General features: G+C 37.9%; 1 protein-coding gene across 1 annotated transcript in view; it reads right to left on the bottom strand.

The window, feature by feature from the left end:
- atrnl1a (attractin-like 1a) overlaps positions 1–19,236 on the bottom strand; it is a 383,555-nt gene that overhangs the window by 292,304 nt on the left and 72,015 nt on the right. The window contains exons 15-17 of the mRNA XM_037538727.1: positions 11,985–12,172; positions 6,569–6,782; positions 2,648–2,836 (exon numbers count right to left, since the gene is read on the bottom strand). Coding sequence (XP_037394624.1) covers positions 2,648–2,836; positions 6,569–6,782; positions 11,985–12,172 — 591 coding nt within the window. The remainder of the gene's footprint in view (positions 1–2,647; positions 2,837–6,568; positions 6,783–11,984; positions 12,173–19,236) is intronic.

Raw genomic sequence — 19,236 nt, forward strand, 5'->3', positions numbered from 1 at the left:
CTATGCACTACTATATAATGTCTTGTTACAGCCATCCATGTATGAAACATTATGCCTTGTCAAACATGAACCAGGCTAAAATAATTGAATGACATTGTGATTACAAAGTTGTTGAAAACAAAAAATGTACTATAGTCCATTTGACACCGTGAGATTTAACCATTTAAATATTTTATCAAGAAGCAATTCATAGACTAAAGTATGAACTAACAAACTATTACACCAAAAGCAAATTTATGCATGTTTCTAATCAGATACACAAGCATGTTCATTCTGTTTAGTTTTTTGGTTTAAGCAGACATTTTTGGTGGCACTACCACATTGTCTAAAAGGGCTTTTGGAAAAAAGAAGTGGATATAAAATAACTTTTGGAGACTCTTGGAACAGACTCTTAGTCATTATACCCATTTTCTTTTCACCTGTGCGCACTGAAAACACGCTCAGGCGCAAATACACAGAAATGTTATGGAAGCCTCCCTCCATGATATTATAATCAATCAAGGTAAAATATGAAAATGGTATAGCGCACAATCACAGAAACCTATGTTAATTTCGCCATGTTGATAGCAAATATGTAATGATTATTCAATTAGGGCAAATATTTTAGATTTTTTATTTTTTGATTAAATTGATTTTAAAGTATTTTGTTGACAAATTTGCAGTGATGCACAATTTAAATTCTTCTTCTAGTCTCTTTTCCAGTACAAAACAGCCTGACAGACTGAAGTTTATATGCACTTTTTGACACATTTTTTATAATTTAAAGGCATCCTAGTATGTAGTTTATCTTCCATTCTTCCTTTAGTCCATTTTCTTAAAACTCTTGCTTAATTATTAAAACAATCAGTGCATTACTCAATTACTAATCTATAGTGACAGCCCTGGAGAGAACCTAGCTTCTGAAGATGACTTACAAGAACTAAAGGTCCATTTTCAGTTCACAAATTTCCTTTATATGATCTACGCTACTTTCAAGCAAAGATCTATACATGCTGCTAGTGCAGTGCAGGAGCTGAGTCTGATAGAGAGTGAGGATAATCTAAGATCAGAGCAGAATCTCTCTCCAGAACAAGTCCTCATGCACAGAGTTGGACAGACGTCGATACTTGATGGATTTTCGAGTGGTGGAGTTTATAGTGAGTGCGTCTGAGCGGCAGGCTGGAAATTTACAGTGTCTGCTCTAACAGAACTCAATCTCCCTCAGGCCTTAATAACGACAGATGGGAGGAACACAGAAGGAGAATGATAGGATAGACAGTGTGAAAGAGAAAGAAACAGATGAAGTGTGTGTATACATATAAATACAGATAAACTGACAGCATTGTCAGAACCAAATCTGGACGGTCAGTTTGTGGGTGTAGGTGATATGGCAAAAATATAATATCACAATACTTAAAGACATTTTCAAGACATACAATATGTATCACAATATTGCAAAAATAATGTACTAGGAGCAGAAGGAAAATTCAAATCATTTGTGAAAAAATAAAGGAAGACAATGGCATTTTGACCTGGCATCCAATCAGCTACTATGTGGTTTATGCAGTTACTACACACAGGTGGTTGTTGTTGTTGTTGTTTACAGGCCCGTCTGAGCTCTCATCTTTTAATTCTACATGCAGTTATTCAGTGTTCTAGTACTGATGATCTTTATAATATACTCAAAAAGCATATCATGGCATAATTCATCTATAGGCTATTTTTTTCTTGCTGGCCACTATTTTTTTGTCTTCAATTAATGCCAAGCTCTTCACTGCCATTCCAGTCTAAGCCATCTTTTGTCAGGGGAAACAAGCCACAATCGTGGGTATTAATGTTACCCAAAACGGATGTACAGTTAAAGTCACAGTTCAGCCGTTCAGACCACAGTCCAAAATCAGGAAAGATTACAACTTTTTGCTCTTTATACAAAAGGAAAACTAGCACAAGTCTTATTTTCCATGAATAGTCTACAAAAGAAGTACAACTGGTACTGTTTACGATTTAAGGGTTTTTGAATGCACTGAGTTTGTTACTAGTGAGTGATGTGCAGTCTCTGCATGCACAGCAAACCACCAATCACAATTATTCTTGAACCTAAATCCTTTTCATATCATTAAAGTTCAAGTAAGGATGATATACACTCAAAAAGAACTTTGCAAAAAGAAAGTAAAAAGTCATTTTTCAGCTTTTTTATTAATATTTTTATTTTCTAAGCAGATTTACTCCTCTACAAATTCACCCCAATGACTTTAGAATGATTAACTCTATAGAAATAGGGCTATTTATATGATCTGGTGAAAATTCCTGTATTTTTCACATCACAATATGTACACAGCAGAAAAAAATATTATATAAATATTAGTGTCAGTTTTTTTTTTTTTACAATATCGCACAGCCCTATGCCAAACTACTGTATTTAGAATAATATATGCCAAAAATGACCTTTTTAAATAAATTATTTATTCTGCATGGTTGGACTGTCACACCACCTGACATATTTAAACTTTGGGAGACTAAATGTCTAAAATATATATTTTTGTTGATGCACTGAAGATGTACTCACATAAAGTATGTATTGTAGTGATAAAGTGATACAGGAAACATATTTATAAAATGATTTAATAAAAAACTATTTAATTTTCTTATTATTTAATAGAAAACTCACATCTGCAGTCTCCAGTCTGCCACTCAAAACACTGTCCATATGGGAAAGAGACGACGTAAGCATTGGAATCCACACAGCGTTTAGTGTTGCTGCACCACACACACCCCATGGCCTGGCTGGTGCAGTTATCGCAGGTGCTGTGCAGAAAGCAGGGCGTCTTACACGGGAGCACTCTCGGGTTCAGAGTCGCTGTTGGAAACACATTCATATTTCAATCATGCTTTCTATATATTACATAGTTTACTGTACTGAGACAGAATGGCATGAATAGGTGTAAACAGGTTCTGCACTGAATCAATTTTACAAGATTTTCCCCTTTTCACAAACATGGTTGATCAACCGAGATATATCTGGTGTCCAAAGTTTTCTTCTTTAGTTGTAGGTATGACATTGTGACACAATGTTATTTGTACAAAAGAATAACTGTATATTGAATAATGTCTTGGCTGAGTAAAGTGTTTGAACTGTTTTATTTAAAATCCATATATTTTAAAAATATATTTAAAAATATAAAATACTTAAAATATTTTAGCAAAATTGTGTAAATTTGACTTCTTGCCAAACTACTCATTTTAAGCCTCTACCAGAGAGCATGATATTAGTGCAAAGTAAAACAATACATCACATTTATGCTCTGTTAACAAGAACCTGTCTGTGCCAGTGCAATGCCACGTATTACACCACCACCTCCCTTCCATTATTTTAGTTTTTTAAGAACTGAATGTTGATGAATCTGACAGGCATGAAATGTAATTTGCAGTAAGTGTGAATTAGGCCTGATCAATATCTACAAATAATTAGCACAATATTTTCTAGTCAAAAAAAATCACAATTATCAATAATATGCCACCCCCCGCACTCCCCATCAACACCCCCCCAGCCCATAGGCAAAATTACATGGGGCCCGCAGCAGCTTTGACAAACTTTCTATTTTAATTAATGTGATTTTTTTTATATTAACTGTTTCAATGAAAATATTTAATGAATCACACATAATTGAATAACAATTCTAAGAACTACAGTATCTCACAAAAGTGAGCACACTCCTCACAATTCTGCAAATATTTTATTATATCTTTTCATGGGACAACACTATAGAAATTAAACTTGGATATAACTTACAGTAGTCAGTGTACAGCTTGTATAGCAGTGAAGATTTACTGTCCTCTGAAAAGAACTCAACACAAAGCCATTAATGTCTAAATACCTAGCAACAGTCCACCTCACAGTGAACATGTCCAAATTGTGCCCAATTGTGTCATTGTCCCTCCCTGGTGTCAAGGTTCCAGGTGTGAATGGGGAGCAGGGCTGTTAAATTTGGTGTTTTGGGTGCAATTCACTCATACTAGCCACTGGATATTCAACGTGGCAACTCATGGCAAAGAAATCTCTGAGGATGTGAGTAATAGAATTGTTGTTCACCACAAAGATGGCCCAGGCTATAAGAAGATTGGTAACAGCCTGAAACTGAGCTTTAGCACAGGTCATACAGCAGTTTTCCAGGACAGGTTCCACTCAGAACAGGCCTTGCCAGGGTTGACCAAAGAAGTTGAGTCCACATGTTCAGTGTCATAGCCAGAGGTTAGCTTCAAAAAACAGTGCTGCTAGCGTTGCTGCAGAGGTTGAAGAAGAGGGAGGTCAGCCTGTCAGTGCTCAGACTGTATGCCGCACAATGCAACAACTCGGTCTGTATGGTCATCGTCCCAGAAGGAAGCCTCTTCTGAAGCTGATGCACAAGAAAGCCCAGAAACAGTTTGCTGAAGACAAGCAGTCTTTTAGTGGAACCATGTCCTGTGGTCTGACGAGACCAAGATAAACTTCAGCAAACTTGTTTGGCTCAGATGGTATCCAGAACGTGTGGTGGCACCATGGCGAAGAGTACCAAGACAACTGTCTCTTGCCCACAGTCAAGCATGGTGGTGGTAGCATCATGGTCTGGAGCTGCATGAGTGCTGCCGGCACTGGGGAGCTGCGGTTCATTGAGGGTAACATGAATTCCACCATGTACTGTGACATTCTGAAGCAGAGCATGATCTCCTCCCTTTGGAAAGTGCACCGCATGGTGGTTTTCCAATAAAATAGTGACCCCAAACACACCTCCAAGATGACAAGTGCCTTGCTGAAGGTAAAGGTGATGGACTGCTCAAGCATGTCTCCAGACCTAAACCCAATTGAGCACCTGTGGGGCATCCTCAAGCAGAAAGAGGAGGGGCACAAGGTGTCATCCACCATCCACCAGCTCCATAATGTCATCATGGATGCGTGGAAGAGGATTCCAGTAGCAACCTGTGCAGCTCTGGTGAACTCCATGCCCAAGAGGGTTAAAGCAGTGCTAGATATTAATGGTGGTCACACAAAATATTGATACTTTAAGCACAATTTGGACATGTTCACTGTGAGGTGGACTCACTTGTGTTGCCAGCTATTTAGACATGAATGTTCGAAAAGAAGTGGTGGTTGGTTTCACAGGTCTCGGAGTAAGCCTGTGCTAGCCTTCACCTTCCTAGCATTGGTAGCATCATGTGATAGGGGGAGTCTTAAGTAGCGGGTGGAATTGGAAACGACTAAATTGGGGAGAAAATTGGGTAAAAAAAAAGATATAATATTTGCAGAAATGTGAGATATTGTACTTCATCTGTCATTACAACAAACATTACTGTAAGCACTTTCATTTATGAGCTTCTTCTGCTGCAGATTCGTGGCAACTTGCGTGCTGACTGCACTCCCTGCTGGAGAAACTTCAGACTGCGAGGGATTTCAGAAGCCGCGCCCACATACTTTCCACATTAAAAACAAAGTGTTTTCTGTCGTTACAGTGGAGTTAATTCAAATAATCACTGGGACACTTAGGGTGTACAGAAAACACTGCATGCCGGCTGCAGACGAGGATCAGAGGAATTTTGTCTTCTTTACAGTAAGAAGTACAGTAAGTGCTCTATGCTAGCATCTAGACATTTCAGCTCATTTTGTTACTACAGTGAGACACTCTGAAGTGAGCTGAAGTTCCAAAGCATGTCAGCATTCATGTTCGATTCCAAAGTAAAATCAGGTGAATTTGTGTGGTAAAGCTAGCGTTACAGTGGGTAGCAGAGAGGAACAACACTGGTAGTTTGTTAACAAGACCCTCTCTATCTCTCTCTCTACCTGAAATTACTTACTGGTGCGCGAGCCCACACTCTTCTAGAACATGAACCTCAGTTTCCCTAGGACAGCTCTTCATAAAAGGCACAGTGGAATCTGTGTTTTTGGCCATAAATTAAATATATAAACATACATATATTTGTTCATTTTACAGGTGATATAAGTGGACATCACCCACAACTTTCAGTAATGAGACAGGTTTTCAGATTTAACAAGCAGTCTAAATATCTGCAGTGTTGAGCAACTTTAAATTGAAAAAATAGCTGCCATTTGCTGATGAAAAACTAAACTAATCTTCAAATAAAATATGTTTGCAGAGCAAATGTGTCTTCATGTCTATTTCTTTGCCACTTGCCATAAGCAATAAGCCATCAGAATCATGAAGAAAATTTTCTCAATGCTTTTCCTCACAACTGATGTAATAATAAAAAACATTCTGTAATGGCTGTGTTACCGGACAGTGCTGTGCTGCTTTTTAGATAATGGTTATTTCCAAATAATTGACCAAAAAAAAACCCAAAATGTATCCATTTAAAGTGTCACGTTATGCACATACTATACTGTAGCACTTTAAATTACTGGCAGTCTAGCCCTCATGTCCGTATATATTGTGAACTATGACACTGCATCTATTATATGTGAAAATGCAAATACTGGATCAGATTCGATATTAAGGACAACTGAAGATCAGACAAAGCGAATGATTTACAGTAAAACTGATTACTAGACTACTGCCACCAAACCTGATAAACCGTTAAATCTAAGTAAGAACAAACTCACCAATGGGTTTCTGACAGATTAGGCCATCTGTGCTGGCAGTGCAGGGTTTAGTTCGGAGTCCAGTCAATTGGGTTTTCTCCAGGTGCACACAGAAGCCAGAGTCACTGGGCTCCCCTTGTAACCAGTGCAATGTGTTGTTTGTGAAAGGAGACAAGTCTTCCCAGCCCCAGTATGACACATTTATCTTCCTCAGACCCACCCAAGGAGACAGATTCTGCAAAAAAAAAGAAATGTTATTGCTATTCAAATCTGTCTAGTAGGTGTTGCTGCCAAAAAGAGTGCAAATGGGGTGCGCAGTGTAAACAAAATGCACCATAATATGATTATATTGCTTCTTTTCCTGATGCATTACTGCGCAAATGTCATAGACCTCCCTTCATTTATTTTCCATTCAAAACACACATTAAAATACAAGTAATTCAGCACAGTTTTTCAGCATCAAGCAAAAGCAGAAAGTACACATCCTCTGCCTTACATTCTTACTTTCAGTCTTCAAAGATATTTACAGAGATATTTTTCAGTTCAGTCTTAGAAGTTGGTTGTATTTTCTGTGTGATCATTAGTACATGTAATGATGCTGAGGCCTGGACTCCATTGTTCTGGGAAGCTTCTCTGTTTAAATTTCTTCTTTTGGTTTATGTCATCAGTGAGGCTTCTTGACCGCTACACATCCTTTCAGATCCATAGTACTGTCTTCTCACAATAGAAGGATGGAGAGAAAGACCTGTCAATTATTTCAAATCTGAAGCAAGAGTGGAGCTTGACTTTCAACTTTCTCTCTCAAAGATAATGTTTTAAGTACTGATGTGGACAGCTTTGGTGGTCTACCAGGTCTTCACGGTTGTTAAGAGTCACATTTTCTCTGTATCTTTTCATTTGTTTTTCATTAAACTATATTTAACATTCAAACTTCTGGCTTTACACTTTTGTCTTTGACTTTATTAAGCAGCCGGATTATTTTACATCTACTCTTCTGAAATATATCTTTTGAAATATAAATAATTTGTCTAAAACCTTTTGACTGTGAATTAAATAAATGAAGGGTGGTCTCTAATTTTTGCACAGTACTGTATACCCTGCAAGTCTTGGTTGAGCACAGTTTAAAGACTGGCTTGTATTATTTAGGAAATGATTTCTAAAATTGATTGTGATTCTCAATAATGAATGTTGTGGTGGGTTAGAGGACTCATTACGTTCTGCAGTCATCTGCCAAATCATGATAATAATTAAGAAATAATACATTATGCAGCCCGAGATTACACCACAGTTATTCTCTTTCACTGCACTTCTGCTAAAGGAGGACTGGGAGATGTCTAAGGCAGTCATTCGGCACAAAGATTAATTCAATATGACAACTTTAAGGTCACAAGAAGTTAAACACAGATCCAACAGTATGTTTAACATTGAGGCCCTTTTTCCTGTGATGACAGAGTGGCTGTAAGTAATCCTCACAATTCTGCATAACATGTTGAATGTATTTTGACCCCATGTTCAGGCTGTCATTAAAAAGTTAATATGACCTTGTATGTTTGGAGAATACTTTACTTTAAATGATCTAAAACAGGAAAGAGGTTCATCTTCATAAACCTCTGAGTGAACTTAACATACAAGGTACATGGAAATTGCAAATAATTTTGAACAACACAAAGATGTGATGCTGTGCAAAATGTGAACAAAAACAGAATGCAGTGATGTGCGAATCTTTTAAACCCTATATTTAATTAAAGTAATAAAAGGACAACATATCAAAAGATGAAACTGAGAAAATGTATCGTATAAAATGTATATGTCAATTATTTGATGCCAACAATACATTTCAAAGAAGTTGGGACACGACAACAAAGGCTGGTAAAGTTGTGTAATGCTGAAAAAAAAACCTGGTGGAACATCTCACAACTAATCAGATTAACTGGCAACAGGTCAGTAACATGACTGGGTATAAAACGAGCATCACAGAGAGGCTTTCACAAGCAAAGGTGGGGAGGGGTTCACCACTCTGAAAAACTGCACTGGTAAATAGTGCAAGATTAAATATCATTCAGAGAATCCAGAGAAATCTCTGTATGCAAACAATGTCAAAAAACTATACTGGCTGGCTGTGATCTCCTGGCCCTTAGGCAGCACTGCATTAAAAAATAGACACGTTTCTGTAGTGGAAATCACTACATGAGCTCAGAAACACTTAAGAAAAATCACTCTTTGTGAACACAGTCGGTTGCTGCATCCACAAATGCACATTAAAAACTCTATTGTGCAAAGTAGAAACCATATATAAACAGGATCCAGAAACCTCGTCACCTTCTCTGGACCTGAGCTCATTTAAAATGGACTGAGGGGAAGTGGAAAAGTGAATAACACATACAGGTTTTGGAGCAACATGCTGCCATCCAGACAACGTCTTTTTCAGAGAAGGCCTTGATTATTTAGCAAGACACTGTCAAACCACATTCTGCATGTATTACAACAGCACTGCTATGTATTAGAAGAGTCTAGTTGCTAAACTGGCCTGCCTGCAGACCAGATCTGTCACCCATTGAAACCATTTGACACAATATGAAACACAAAATACAACAAGGAAGACCCCAAACCGCTGAGCAGCTGAAATCCCATATCAAAACAAGAATGGGAAAACATTTCACTTTCAAAACTTCTACAATTGATCTCCTCAGTTCCCAAACACTAACAGAGTGTTATTAAAAGAACGGGTGATGCAACACAGTGGTAAACATGCCTCAATGTTTTTGAAACTTGTTGATGGCATCAAATAAAAAATTTGCATATATTTTTCAAAAAACAAAATTTTTCATTTCAATATTTCATATGTTGTCTTTATATAATTTTCAATTAAATACGGGGTTTAAATGAATTGCACATCATTTCATTCTTTTCTTTTTTACTCTTGTGTCTCTTACTCTTTATGGCTTTGTAAATTTCTGGGGAAAAAAGATCCATGTGAAGATGATTCTATGTATACAGCCACTATATGTGACTCTGTTGTCAAATAACAAGGTTATATATGCTGTCTGTGCTACAAGAAGAGTCTAGAATGTGCTATTTAGGAGAAAAGCAAACTAAATTTGGCACCCCACACACTGCAATCCTAACGTGCTTCAACATGAATCAACAACCTCCTTACGAGAAAAGGACTTGTGTGCTTTGATTTAAAATGACAAATATGGAAAATCCCCTTTCTGGTTAGTGTAGCCATGGGGAGCGAATGTGGATGAGTGACAGCCAAAAAGAAAAAGAGCGGCAGCGGAAAAACTGGTGCCTCTGCATCTTTTTCACATCAAAAGTGAAGCCTTTAAAGAACTATGTTAATCTTCAAAGGCCAGACAAAAGCTGCTTAAACCTCAAACATACACCGCAGTCGGTGAGGGAGAGGAAGAGAGAAGGAGAGAGGCCGTATTCTCCTCTCTTTTCAATTAACACATGGCTAATATTTACCCCAGCACATCAGGGGACACAATCAACCGCCAATGTCCTGCTGAACTGCGATGTGTGTTCAATTCCGATCAGATGCTGTTAAGCGAAATGCTGCACTGGAATTCTGGAAATAAACTAAGGCTGGAAGATACACATACGATTTGGATAAACCTCTGCACTCAACCATCAGTAAGATATACAAATATATGTGCCTGTTTATTTGGAGAGACATAGGAATGCATAGAGATGTAGTTTTTAAAAACATATTCGCACTATAATCCATACATGATTCAGTGCAGTGGGTAAAAGACGGGTTTAAACAGGTTAAAACAAACTGATTTGCTCATGTTTCAGGTGCAGTGTTGAGCACTACAGGGTTATAAAAGTTTGAACTGCCAAACCAAAATATGAGAATACGAGTGAAAATAAGTCAACGCATCTTCAACAGAGAGCAATTCTGAATAAGGCCTTTTCCTGCACCGTTTTAGTGCACGGTTTCTATGTATTTGCTGAGATTAACACATCAGAAAATAAAATTATATAAAAAGGGCCATAACCTTTGCACAGGCCAAAGGTTATGTTTTATTCTTTCCCCAATATGTTAAATTCAGCAAACAAGCAGTAGTTTGGATTCAAATAAATAAAAATTATTTGATTTCCTTCACAATTTTAAGAGCTTAAGATTCATTACTCTCAATAAGCACTGGGACAATACAGGAGGGATTGTGTGGATTTTTACTAGATCATCTAGTGCACTCGCTTTTAGCATGGAAAGACAAGCCATTCAGAGCATTCACTGACTTCAATCTTTGTTTTGTAGTTACACAATGACTATGCAGATTAAATCGATAATTTATTTTGACAGCTATGTTTCATCTTACCTCACAGAAGTACTTCTGTCAGAGGTTCTGACATTTGCTTAAACATGAATAGCACCTAGTTCTCGCTCCCTTTTTTAGCAGGGCCTCTCTGCAAACCTTCCATCTGCACCCACAATAAAAGTGAATGCATATGGGAAATCATAATGCACTTTTCTTCATTCTGAGATATGTCTGTGTAAGGGAAGGTCTCTGAACTAGCTAAGCACTCTCTTTCATGTGATTTTATTTCCATTTGGATTGGCCACGGCAGTGTTTTTTCACTCCTCCCTTGAGAAAATTACAGGTCAAATTACCTACTGTTTTTCAACGAGCTCAGTGGTGGTCTGACAATTTTAGTCCCATCCAGATGTAACTAGCCATGATTTTCCAGGCAGATGTCACTGTGTGTTGGAAAAACTGGCGCTCCTTGCCATATTTAGTCTCCTAGTGTACTTTTCCATATTAAACACTTCTCGCACTTCAAAAATGTGGACGGTTTGGAAGAATCTCTCAACAATTCAACTGGTTTGGGTTGTAGAACTTCTCTGCCCTCTCTATACTGGAAGAACATCAGGACGAGAAAGAAAATAAACTCACAATCAGAAGAGTTAGATCCCACAAGCTGTTTGAAAATGCTAATATACCATGAACTACAGGTACATGCATTACTTTCTGTTTAGAATATCTTGAACGTGTAGTTTTCTGTGATCATATGACCTCACATGATGCAAACAACCAGGATTGTAGAAAATACAACCCACAAGAAACTAGTCCTGCAGTAATTTTATTGCTGTCCAGACGCAAGAGTTTCATCACAGAGAAGTAAAATTAAGTAAAAATTACTGACATCCTCCTCATAAACGAATCCAAACCAAATACGGCTTTTTGCTCTGTGTTTTTTCTCCCTTGTTGTTTCACATTTAACGCACATTGGACGTATTTTTTTTGGATCGTGCCTGTACTCATTACCCACACTTTTTATAGCTCAATATCTGGAGTCTTATTGGTGCAAGACTAAAAATTACAGCTACAATGCAATGAAATGCTGCAATCCCCATAACAACAAGGGGAAAAAGAACAAGAATACTAAAAAAAGAATAATAAAAAAAGTAAAATTGTTTATAACTTACTTGTTTCTGTCGCTGAAATGTCTGCAGTTCCACCAGTACAAAATCCACCTGTTCGGCCGAAGTAAGTGATGCAATGTTTCCATTCAGGTTTTTACAGTAGTGTTGGGCGTTGTCGTAACTGTCTCTGCTGGGGTTTATTCTCAGACAGACCTCGCCAACATGAATCCAGCCTTCACCACACAACTGGACTAGGAGTACAAAGAGAGCACAAACAAAATCAAATATTGTGACAAGGTAGAATGAGGCATGAATGAACCACCTAATGCTTATTACATAAACATCCTTTACTATTTAAAGTTCCTAACACTTTCAGAATTAAAGTCTACAACTGTATATGATGTAAATATATATATAATGTAAAGTGTGGGGGGATCTATAGCATAGTATCACAATATTTTGCACAACCATTTAAGGGAGAATCTGAACAAGACACTGGCAAATAAGAAGCTGACTTGCTTTGTTGATGGCAAAGCCAACACTGAATCAGCTCCAGCAAAAAAATAATAAATCTCACAGATCATTGGAGAATGCTGTCTCGCTCTCCAAACTAGAACAGTAGTCGAAAAGTTACAATGGGGCAAACATTGCAGACAACCTGCAAAATGTAGCACAATAACAAGAGACTGCTGACAAAAAAACTGGTGGTTGTATTTGCAGTTGAAAAAAAGATAATAATGTAATATATCGCAATGTACGTTACCGCAATACTCAGCATATCGTAATATGTTTAAAACTGCAATAATATTGTACCATGGCTTAAGTATCGTGATAATATCATATCATGGGGCCTTTAGCAATTCCCACCCCTAGTATAAAGCCCACTGAAAATATTCCACTGCAATGCTGTCTTACCAGAGAAAGTCTGAGTGAGTAAGAGCAGAAGCAGGTTACGGTGCCGAAGAGCAGAGTATAATACACAATGAATGCTATAAGTAACTGGGCAGTTATTGTTTCATTTCAAATTCAGTGTGCTGAAGCTAAAACAGCAAAAACTGTCAGGTCTGAAATACATATCAGCGGCTGATGTATTATTTACCAATAATTGGAAAAATGTCATCTACTACTGGAATTACAAATGATAACTACAACGGACAGGCAGTGGCTTATTTTTAGCCCTCAAATGATGTACAGGTGGTCATTAGTGCCACTTCTACATGAATGAGTGACCTTGCATAAGACTCTGATCTACCATTGTAAGTGGTCCGACAATACCATAAAATATTTACGTAAAATAATAATTCTTACATCTGATCGGTATCAAGGCTATGTATAATTAAATAAAGTCTATGTGCAGAGGTACAAAGTGTAAAATGGCAGAAAGACATTCGATGCACTTGTATTAGAATGCACAACACGGCTTCCTAATGTTACAGTGTGTGCTTTTCCACATAATGTGCATAAATTTGCAGGATTATCATAAATTCTCCAGTAAAGCTATCAGATTCTGTCTTTCACACAACATGAAATTATTACCATTCACACCACAACAGCAAAGCCATAACTCCTCAGTTGTCACTGCATGGAAATTAGGTTTAAACTTTGATAAACTCCATCACCTCCTTAACAACTTCATCATCTGTATGGGTGAACACACTCTGACAACAGCATCTCAGCCTGCGGTAGCTTGAGCCACTAGTTTAATATCTTTGTTTATGTGTACAGTGTTTTTTGGAAATGTCATATGTTTTGAGATGATGCTTTGCGTCTATTCACACATGGCTTCTAAAAGTGGGAAACTGGCATTACATTAAGTGAATGAATGAGTGCTTACAATCTACTTTAAATGCACATGCAGCATATGTTTAATCCAGGGATCTCAAAGCATTTGCATTAGCCATCAGAGAAAATTCAAGTTTAAGGGTCCTACCTCCTCAGCCGTGTATGACTGAGAGAGACTGTAAGGCGACCCTGTGTTTATTATTCTTCACTTTAGTCTGCTCTGCTCTGCCTGCTGCTTTCTCAGTCTTCAGCATGAGAAAAGGGAATGATCTCTTCTGGGATGCTCATCAGAGACCTTCTCTGCTATAGACATTATCTAATAATAGTATAATCCACATTATCCAAAATAAACCGAGGGGTTCCTGAAATGAAACCAGACTGGTTATTTCTGCTCTGTTGGCTGAGTGCGGTTTCCTAATTTACAATGAGATTTTTTCTTGTTTTGCTTTCAGAAATTGGAGAAGCGTTTAGGTGGGTGTTTGCTAGCCAATGTCACTGAACATCGCTCCAACGTTCTGTAAAGAGGCACTGGTGCTCAGAAGGCTTTTTTAACTCTTGCTAACCCCTTTAAACACCTGAAAGCACAGTCCATAGGTAACTGGACAGTGACTATTTGTCTGGGATGCACTGATATGGAACTTCTGGGCCACTAACAACAAACATTAATTTACTCTTTTTTGGTCATTATAATTGAAAATGTTACGGTTTACTTCAGTTTTTAGTTTTATTTCTATCTCTCTGTCATTTTTTATTTGATTTTACTATTTTACTTGATATATTTTTTACTTATTTTAGTAGCTTATATTACTTTATTTTGCTTTTTTTAAGATCCCTTTGTATTATTAATCTTGCTTAGCTGCACTATAAATTAATTTAGCAGCCTATTTTTAGGTAGCGCATGCGCTGATTCATATATGGTCATTAAAGCCACTTCATTAATTGTCCTTGAGTAAGGCCCATTGACCTATCATTGTAAGTACATACACTATATTGCCAAAAGTATTCACTCCCACATCCAAATCACTGAATTCAGATGTTCCAATCACTTCCATGGCCATGGTGTATAAAACCAAGCACCTAGGCCTGCAGACTGCTTCTACAAACATTAGTGAAAGAATGGGTCGCTCTCAGGAGCTCAGTGAATTCTAGCGTGGTACCGTGATCGGATGCCACCTGTGCAGCAAGTCCAGTCATGAAATTTCCTCACTACTAAACATTCCACAGTCAACAGTCAGTGGTATTATAATAAAGTGGAAGTGTTTGGGAACGACAGCAACTCAGCCACAAAGTGGTCGGCCACGTAAAATGACAGAGCGGGTCAGCGGATACTGAGGCGCATAGTGCACAGAGGTCACCAACTTTCTGCAAAGTCAATCACTACAGACCTCCAAACTTCATGTGGCCTTCAGATCAGCTCAAGAGCAGCATAGAAAGCTTCATGGAATGGGTTTCCATGGCAGAGCAGCTGCATCCAAGCCTTACATCACCAAGCGCAATGCAAAGCACCGAATGCAGTGGTGTAAAGCGCCGCCACTGGATCGGTGGAGATGGTGGAGACGTGTTCTCAGGAGTGACCAATCACGATTCTCCCACTGGGAATCCGATGGACGAGTCTGGGTTTGGTGGTTGCCAGGAGAACGGGACTTGCCTGACTGCATTGTGCCAAGTGTAAAGTTTGGTGGAGGGGGGATCATGGTGTGGGGCTGTTTATCAGGAGTTGGGCTCGGCCCCTTAGTTCCAGTGAAATGAACTCTTAATGCTTCAGCAGACCAAGAGATGTTGGACAATTTCAGGCTCCCAACTTTGTGGGAACAGTTTGGGGAGTTTGGTCCCTTCCTGTTTCAACATGACTGCACACCAGTGCACAAAGTAAGGTCCATAAAGACATGAATGAGCGAGTTTGGTGTGGAAGAATTTGACCTCAACTCGATAGAATACCTTTGGGATGAATTAGAGTGGAGACTGCGAGCCAGGCCTTCTTGTCCAACATCAGTGTCTGAACTCGCAAATGTGCTTCTGGAAGAACGGTCAAAAATTCCCATAAACTCACGCTTAAACCTTGTGGAAAGCCTTCTCAGAAGAGTTGAAGCTGTTATAGCTGTAAAGGGTGGGCCAACATCATATTAAACCCTATGGATTAAGAATGGGATCTCACTAAAGTTTATATGCGTGTGAAGGCAGATGAGCAAATAATGTATATAAAGTATTGTAAATGTTGACTGATTGATTGATTGACTGATTTTGGACCCAAAAGTAAGTGGGATCAACCTTCTATTGCACACTTCTATAACTTAAGAATAACTCAATCAAGTTTACATTGTATTCTATATAGTTACATTAATACACCTTAACATGTCATTAGCCTGGAATTTTAAGGGGTTCAAATAAATCCACACTTTAATCTATATATTATCAATGAGATTGTTTTTACTAAGAGACTGAGTTTCCAGTTAACCAGTGTGACAGTCTGCAGTAGTCTACATTTCACAATCATGGTAGTGCATTTGATTTTACTGCTCTCCACAGGACCTGTGGGATAACAAATGTGTGTTTGTGTCCACATCCGTATGTGTGTGTAAATGTCTGAAGACTCTCTCTCATGTTGTGATGTTCATGGCAGTGACAAGGACAAGTAATCAGTCTCAGGTAGCACCGAGCAGTGAGGCTCTCTCACTGATACTGATATCCTTGAGTGGAAGTTGATAACATGACTAACTGGAGTGGAGTGAAGACACCGGATTAACCCTAAGATGGCATAGTTTCTTACCAGTCATAACAAAGACATGGTGTAATTCATTATGAATTATTTCTCCCTCATAGCGGAAACAAGCTAAAACACGCTGAGAAATTATGTGGAAAGTGCAAATTCCAACCTTTCAATCCATACCACATTTGTGTTTGTACGTAGAAGACAAGACATTTTCTTATGATGGAACTTAACCTGTGTATAGAATATAAAGCATATGTCAAAGAATTGTATTGCATAACTTACTATGCAATTAAAAATGTGATTTTTATTTACATTTGGAACAGTATAGTAAAACAAATGTAATGACTTTCAACTTCTAAGGTTCACATCCGCAGACTTTACACAGCACGCAGTCTTTCCACATACAGCGAAACTAGGGGTGTGAGCCTTTGAGCTGACAGCAAATTCATTTGAATTGGCTTTCGATTCAAGCATCTTTATCGCTGCATTTACACTGCTCTGGTGCATCGACAGACGTGAACGCACTCCCCGTCTTCAACTGGCCGCATGTGGGCGTAAACAAAGACGTTCTCTGCGTCGTCCAATTAAATCACATCCTGCCAAGTCAAATGTTAATTAATAAATGTGCTGATTTTTCTAATAATCAAAAAACAAACTTAGTATGTTATCATTACCAACATATATATACTTATATTTAAAAATGTCTGGGTTTAAAACTGTTTGGGGCTTTTTCTCCATGCTCCCCTGGAAAGTTTGAATGTTTTATACATTGCGTTGTGAAAATTTATTGCGCAAACACCAGCTATCTTCTGATTGGATAGACGCATCGTGTTGCCCGGATTAATCTGCATAAAGTTCAGCTCGGCTCAACTTTTCATGCACTGCGCAGACACGTCTGGCAAAACCAACACTTTCTATTGTAAATGAATGGGATACGTTGCCGTGCGTCGACATGCCAGAGCAGTGTAAATGCAGCCTAAGAAATATTATGATGCATTAAAAGTATGTCTAAAAGATAAAACGTTAATCCCTTAACCTCTTAAAATCCAAGCATATTACATATTAAGGCTTATTATTCAGTAACTACTTTAATGCAAACTAGTTGAGCTATTCTTAGGTTATAGAGGTGTGTATAAAACTTTGGGCCCACCAGCCAGCACTGGCTATGTAAGAGGTTAATGTTTCTCAGAGGAAAACTGAATCAGTCAAAATACTTTTGTAATGTTTATTCCAAGAATGGAACAAACAAACAACGCTTCTTTCAGCCGATCAATTTGCAGTGTTTACAAGCAGCAGATGATTTATCTAGGTCAGTAGGTCTCAACCTGGCGAGTGTGTTTGTGTTTGTTAAGGAAAAAAAAGCCTATATTTTGAATAACATGTCTTTAAAAATGATTTTTCCACAAATCTCCTCAGTCTCTCTCAGTAATATTGGGGTTGGGGACTCCTCTGCTGCTTTGCATATGAGGAGAGGATGCTGTTTAGCTGCTGAGGTGCTACAGCCCCTCAGTTGCTTTCTGTGAGTTCAAGTTCAGCCCAGTCTACATGCCATTTATTTTTCCAGATAAAAAGCTCTGCTTGGGTTCACTGCACCATCTACAGCTTCATTCTCTACTGTCATCAATACAATATCACGCTATCTAAGTGAAAACAGAGGAGCGAGTTTCTTTTACCATCAATAAAGACGCATTTGGGAGGATTTTTAAACAATGCACCATAAAAACAAATCAATTATTACCTAAGCATGCCACGTTTTGCTTTTATCTCATACTGTTCACAGAAAATTCACTGTCATGACAATTATGTATGCAATTATAATTAACAACCACAACTTCCAGCATCAGTCTTACAGCTACAATGTTAATAAAACTTTATATTGTGGCATAACACAGGTACATATGCACAAATGACAGACAGGCAGTATTTTTGAAGTTTATATGCCTGTGAACACGCTGCACATACACACTATTGAGAGAACGGCTTTCATTATATTGAAAATGTAGAGCAAACACAAAGAGCATACACCCTCTTCAGATAGGTAGAAATCATGGCTCCCTGTGGGAAAACACTACAAGCGGCTTAATAATGCATCAAACATGCATAACTTCCTCCTTTCACATTTTTCTGGGATCAAATGAAATAGGTCTAGATCTCCTTGGAGTGCTGTAGGTTCTTCTTGGACTCGGATAACTGAATAAATTATTTATATGTTTAATAATTAAGTTATAAATTTTTATTTAACACAGGTAACAGACACATGACACTGCTTTACTAGGTGGGGCAAGTGTTGCTAAAGCATAAATCTATCCTTTCATTCAGAATCAGTGTTTTCGATTTTTTTTCTATTTGGCTTCAGTTGCTTGCATAAAATTATTATATTTATACTAGACCTGAGCAATTTCTCAAGTTTTTAATAAGTAGGAAGTTGTAAATGAAGATTGAGAAATTTTACATTTTGTCTGAAATGATGACCAGATCTGTATCAGGTTAATAGCTACACCCATACCACCCACAAAAGGCACTGTCCATCTGTCACTTCAGCACCAATCTCGGAGGGTGCTCTGATTCTTTATCCTCTAAATGGGCATTATTTGAAAATCAGTTACTGAAACTAAACCTGAACTGCGGTGGGTTGACCTCTAGCCACCTAACTACACTAGCATTAGCATAGCCCAGCAGAGTAATAGCTGAAGGCACCACAGAGCAGTTCTATTTTTTATCTTTCTGTCTCTTCAACACCAGATATTCAAATTTTTACTCAGATATGAGTTATTATCATCTCATATATATATATATATATATATATATATATATATATATATA

The sequence above is a fragment of the Pygocentrus nattereri genome, chromosome 5 (assembly GCF_015220715.1).
Source record: "Pygocentrus nattereri isolate fPygNat1 chromosome 5, fPygNat1.pri, whole genome shotgun sequence".
Classification (NCBI taxonomy): domain Eukaryota; kingdom Metazoa; phylum Chordata; class Actinopteri; order Characiformes; family Serrasalmidae; genus Pygocentrus; species Pygocentrus nattereri.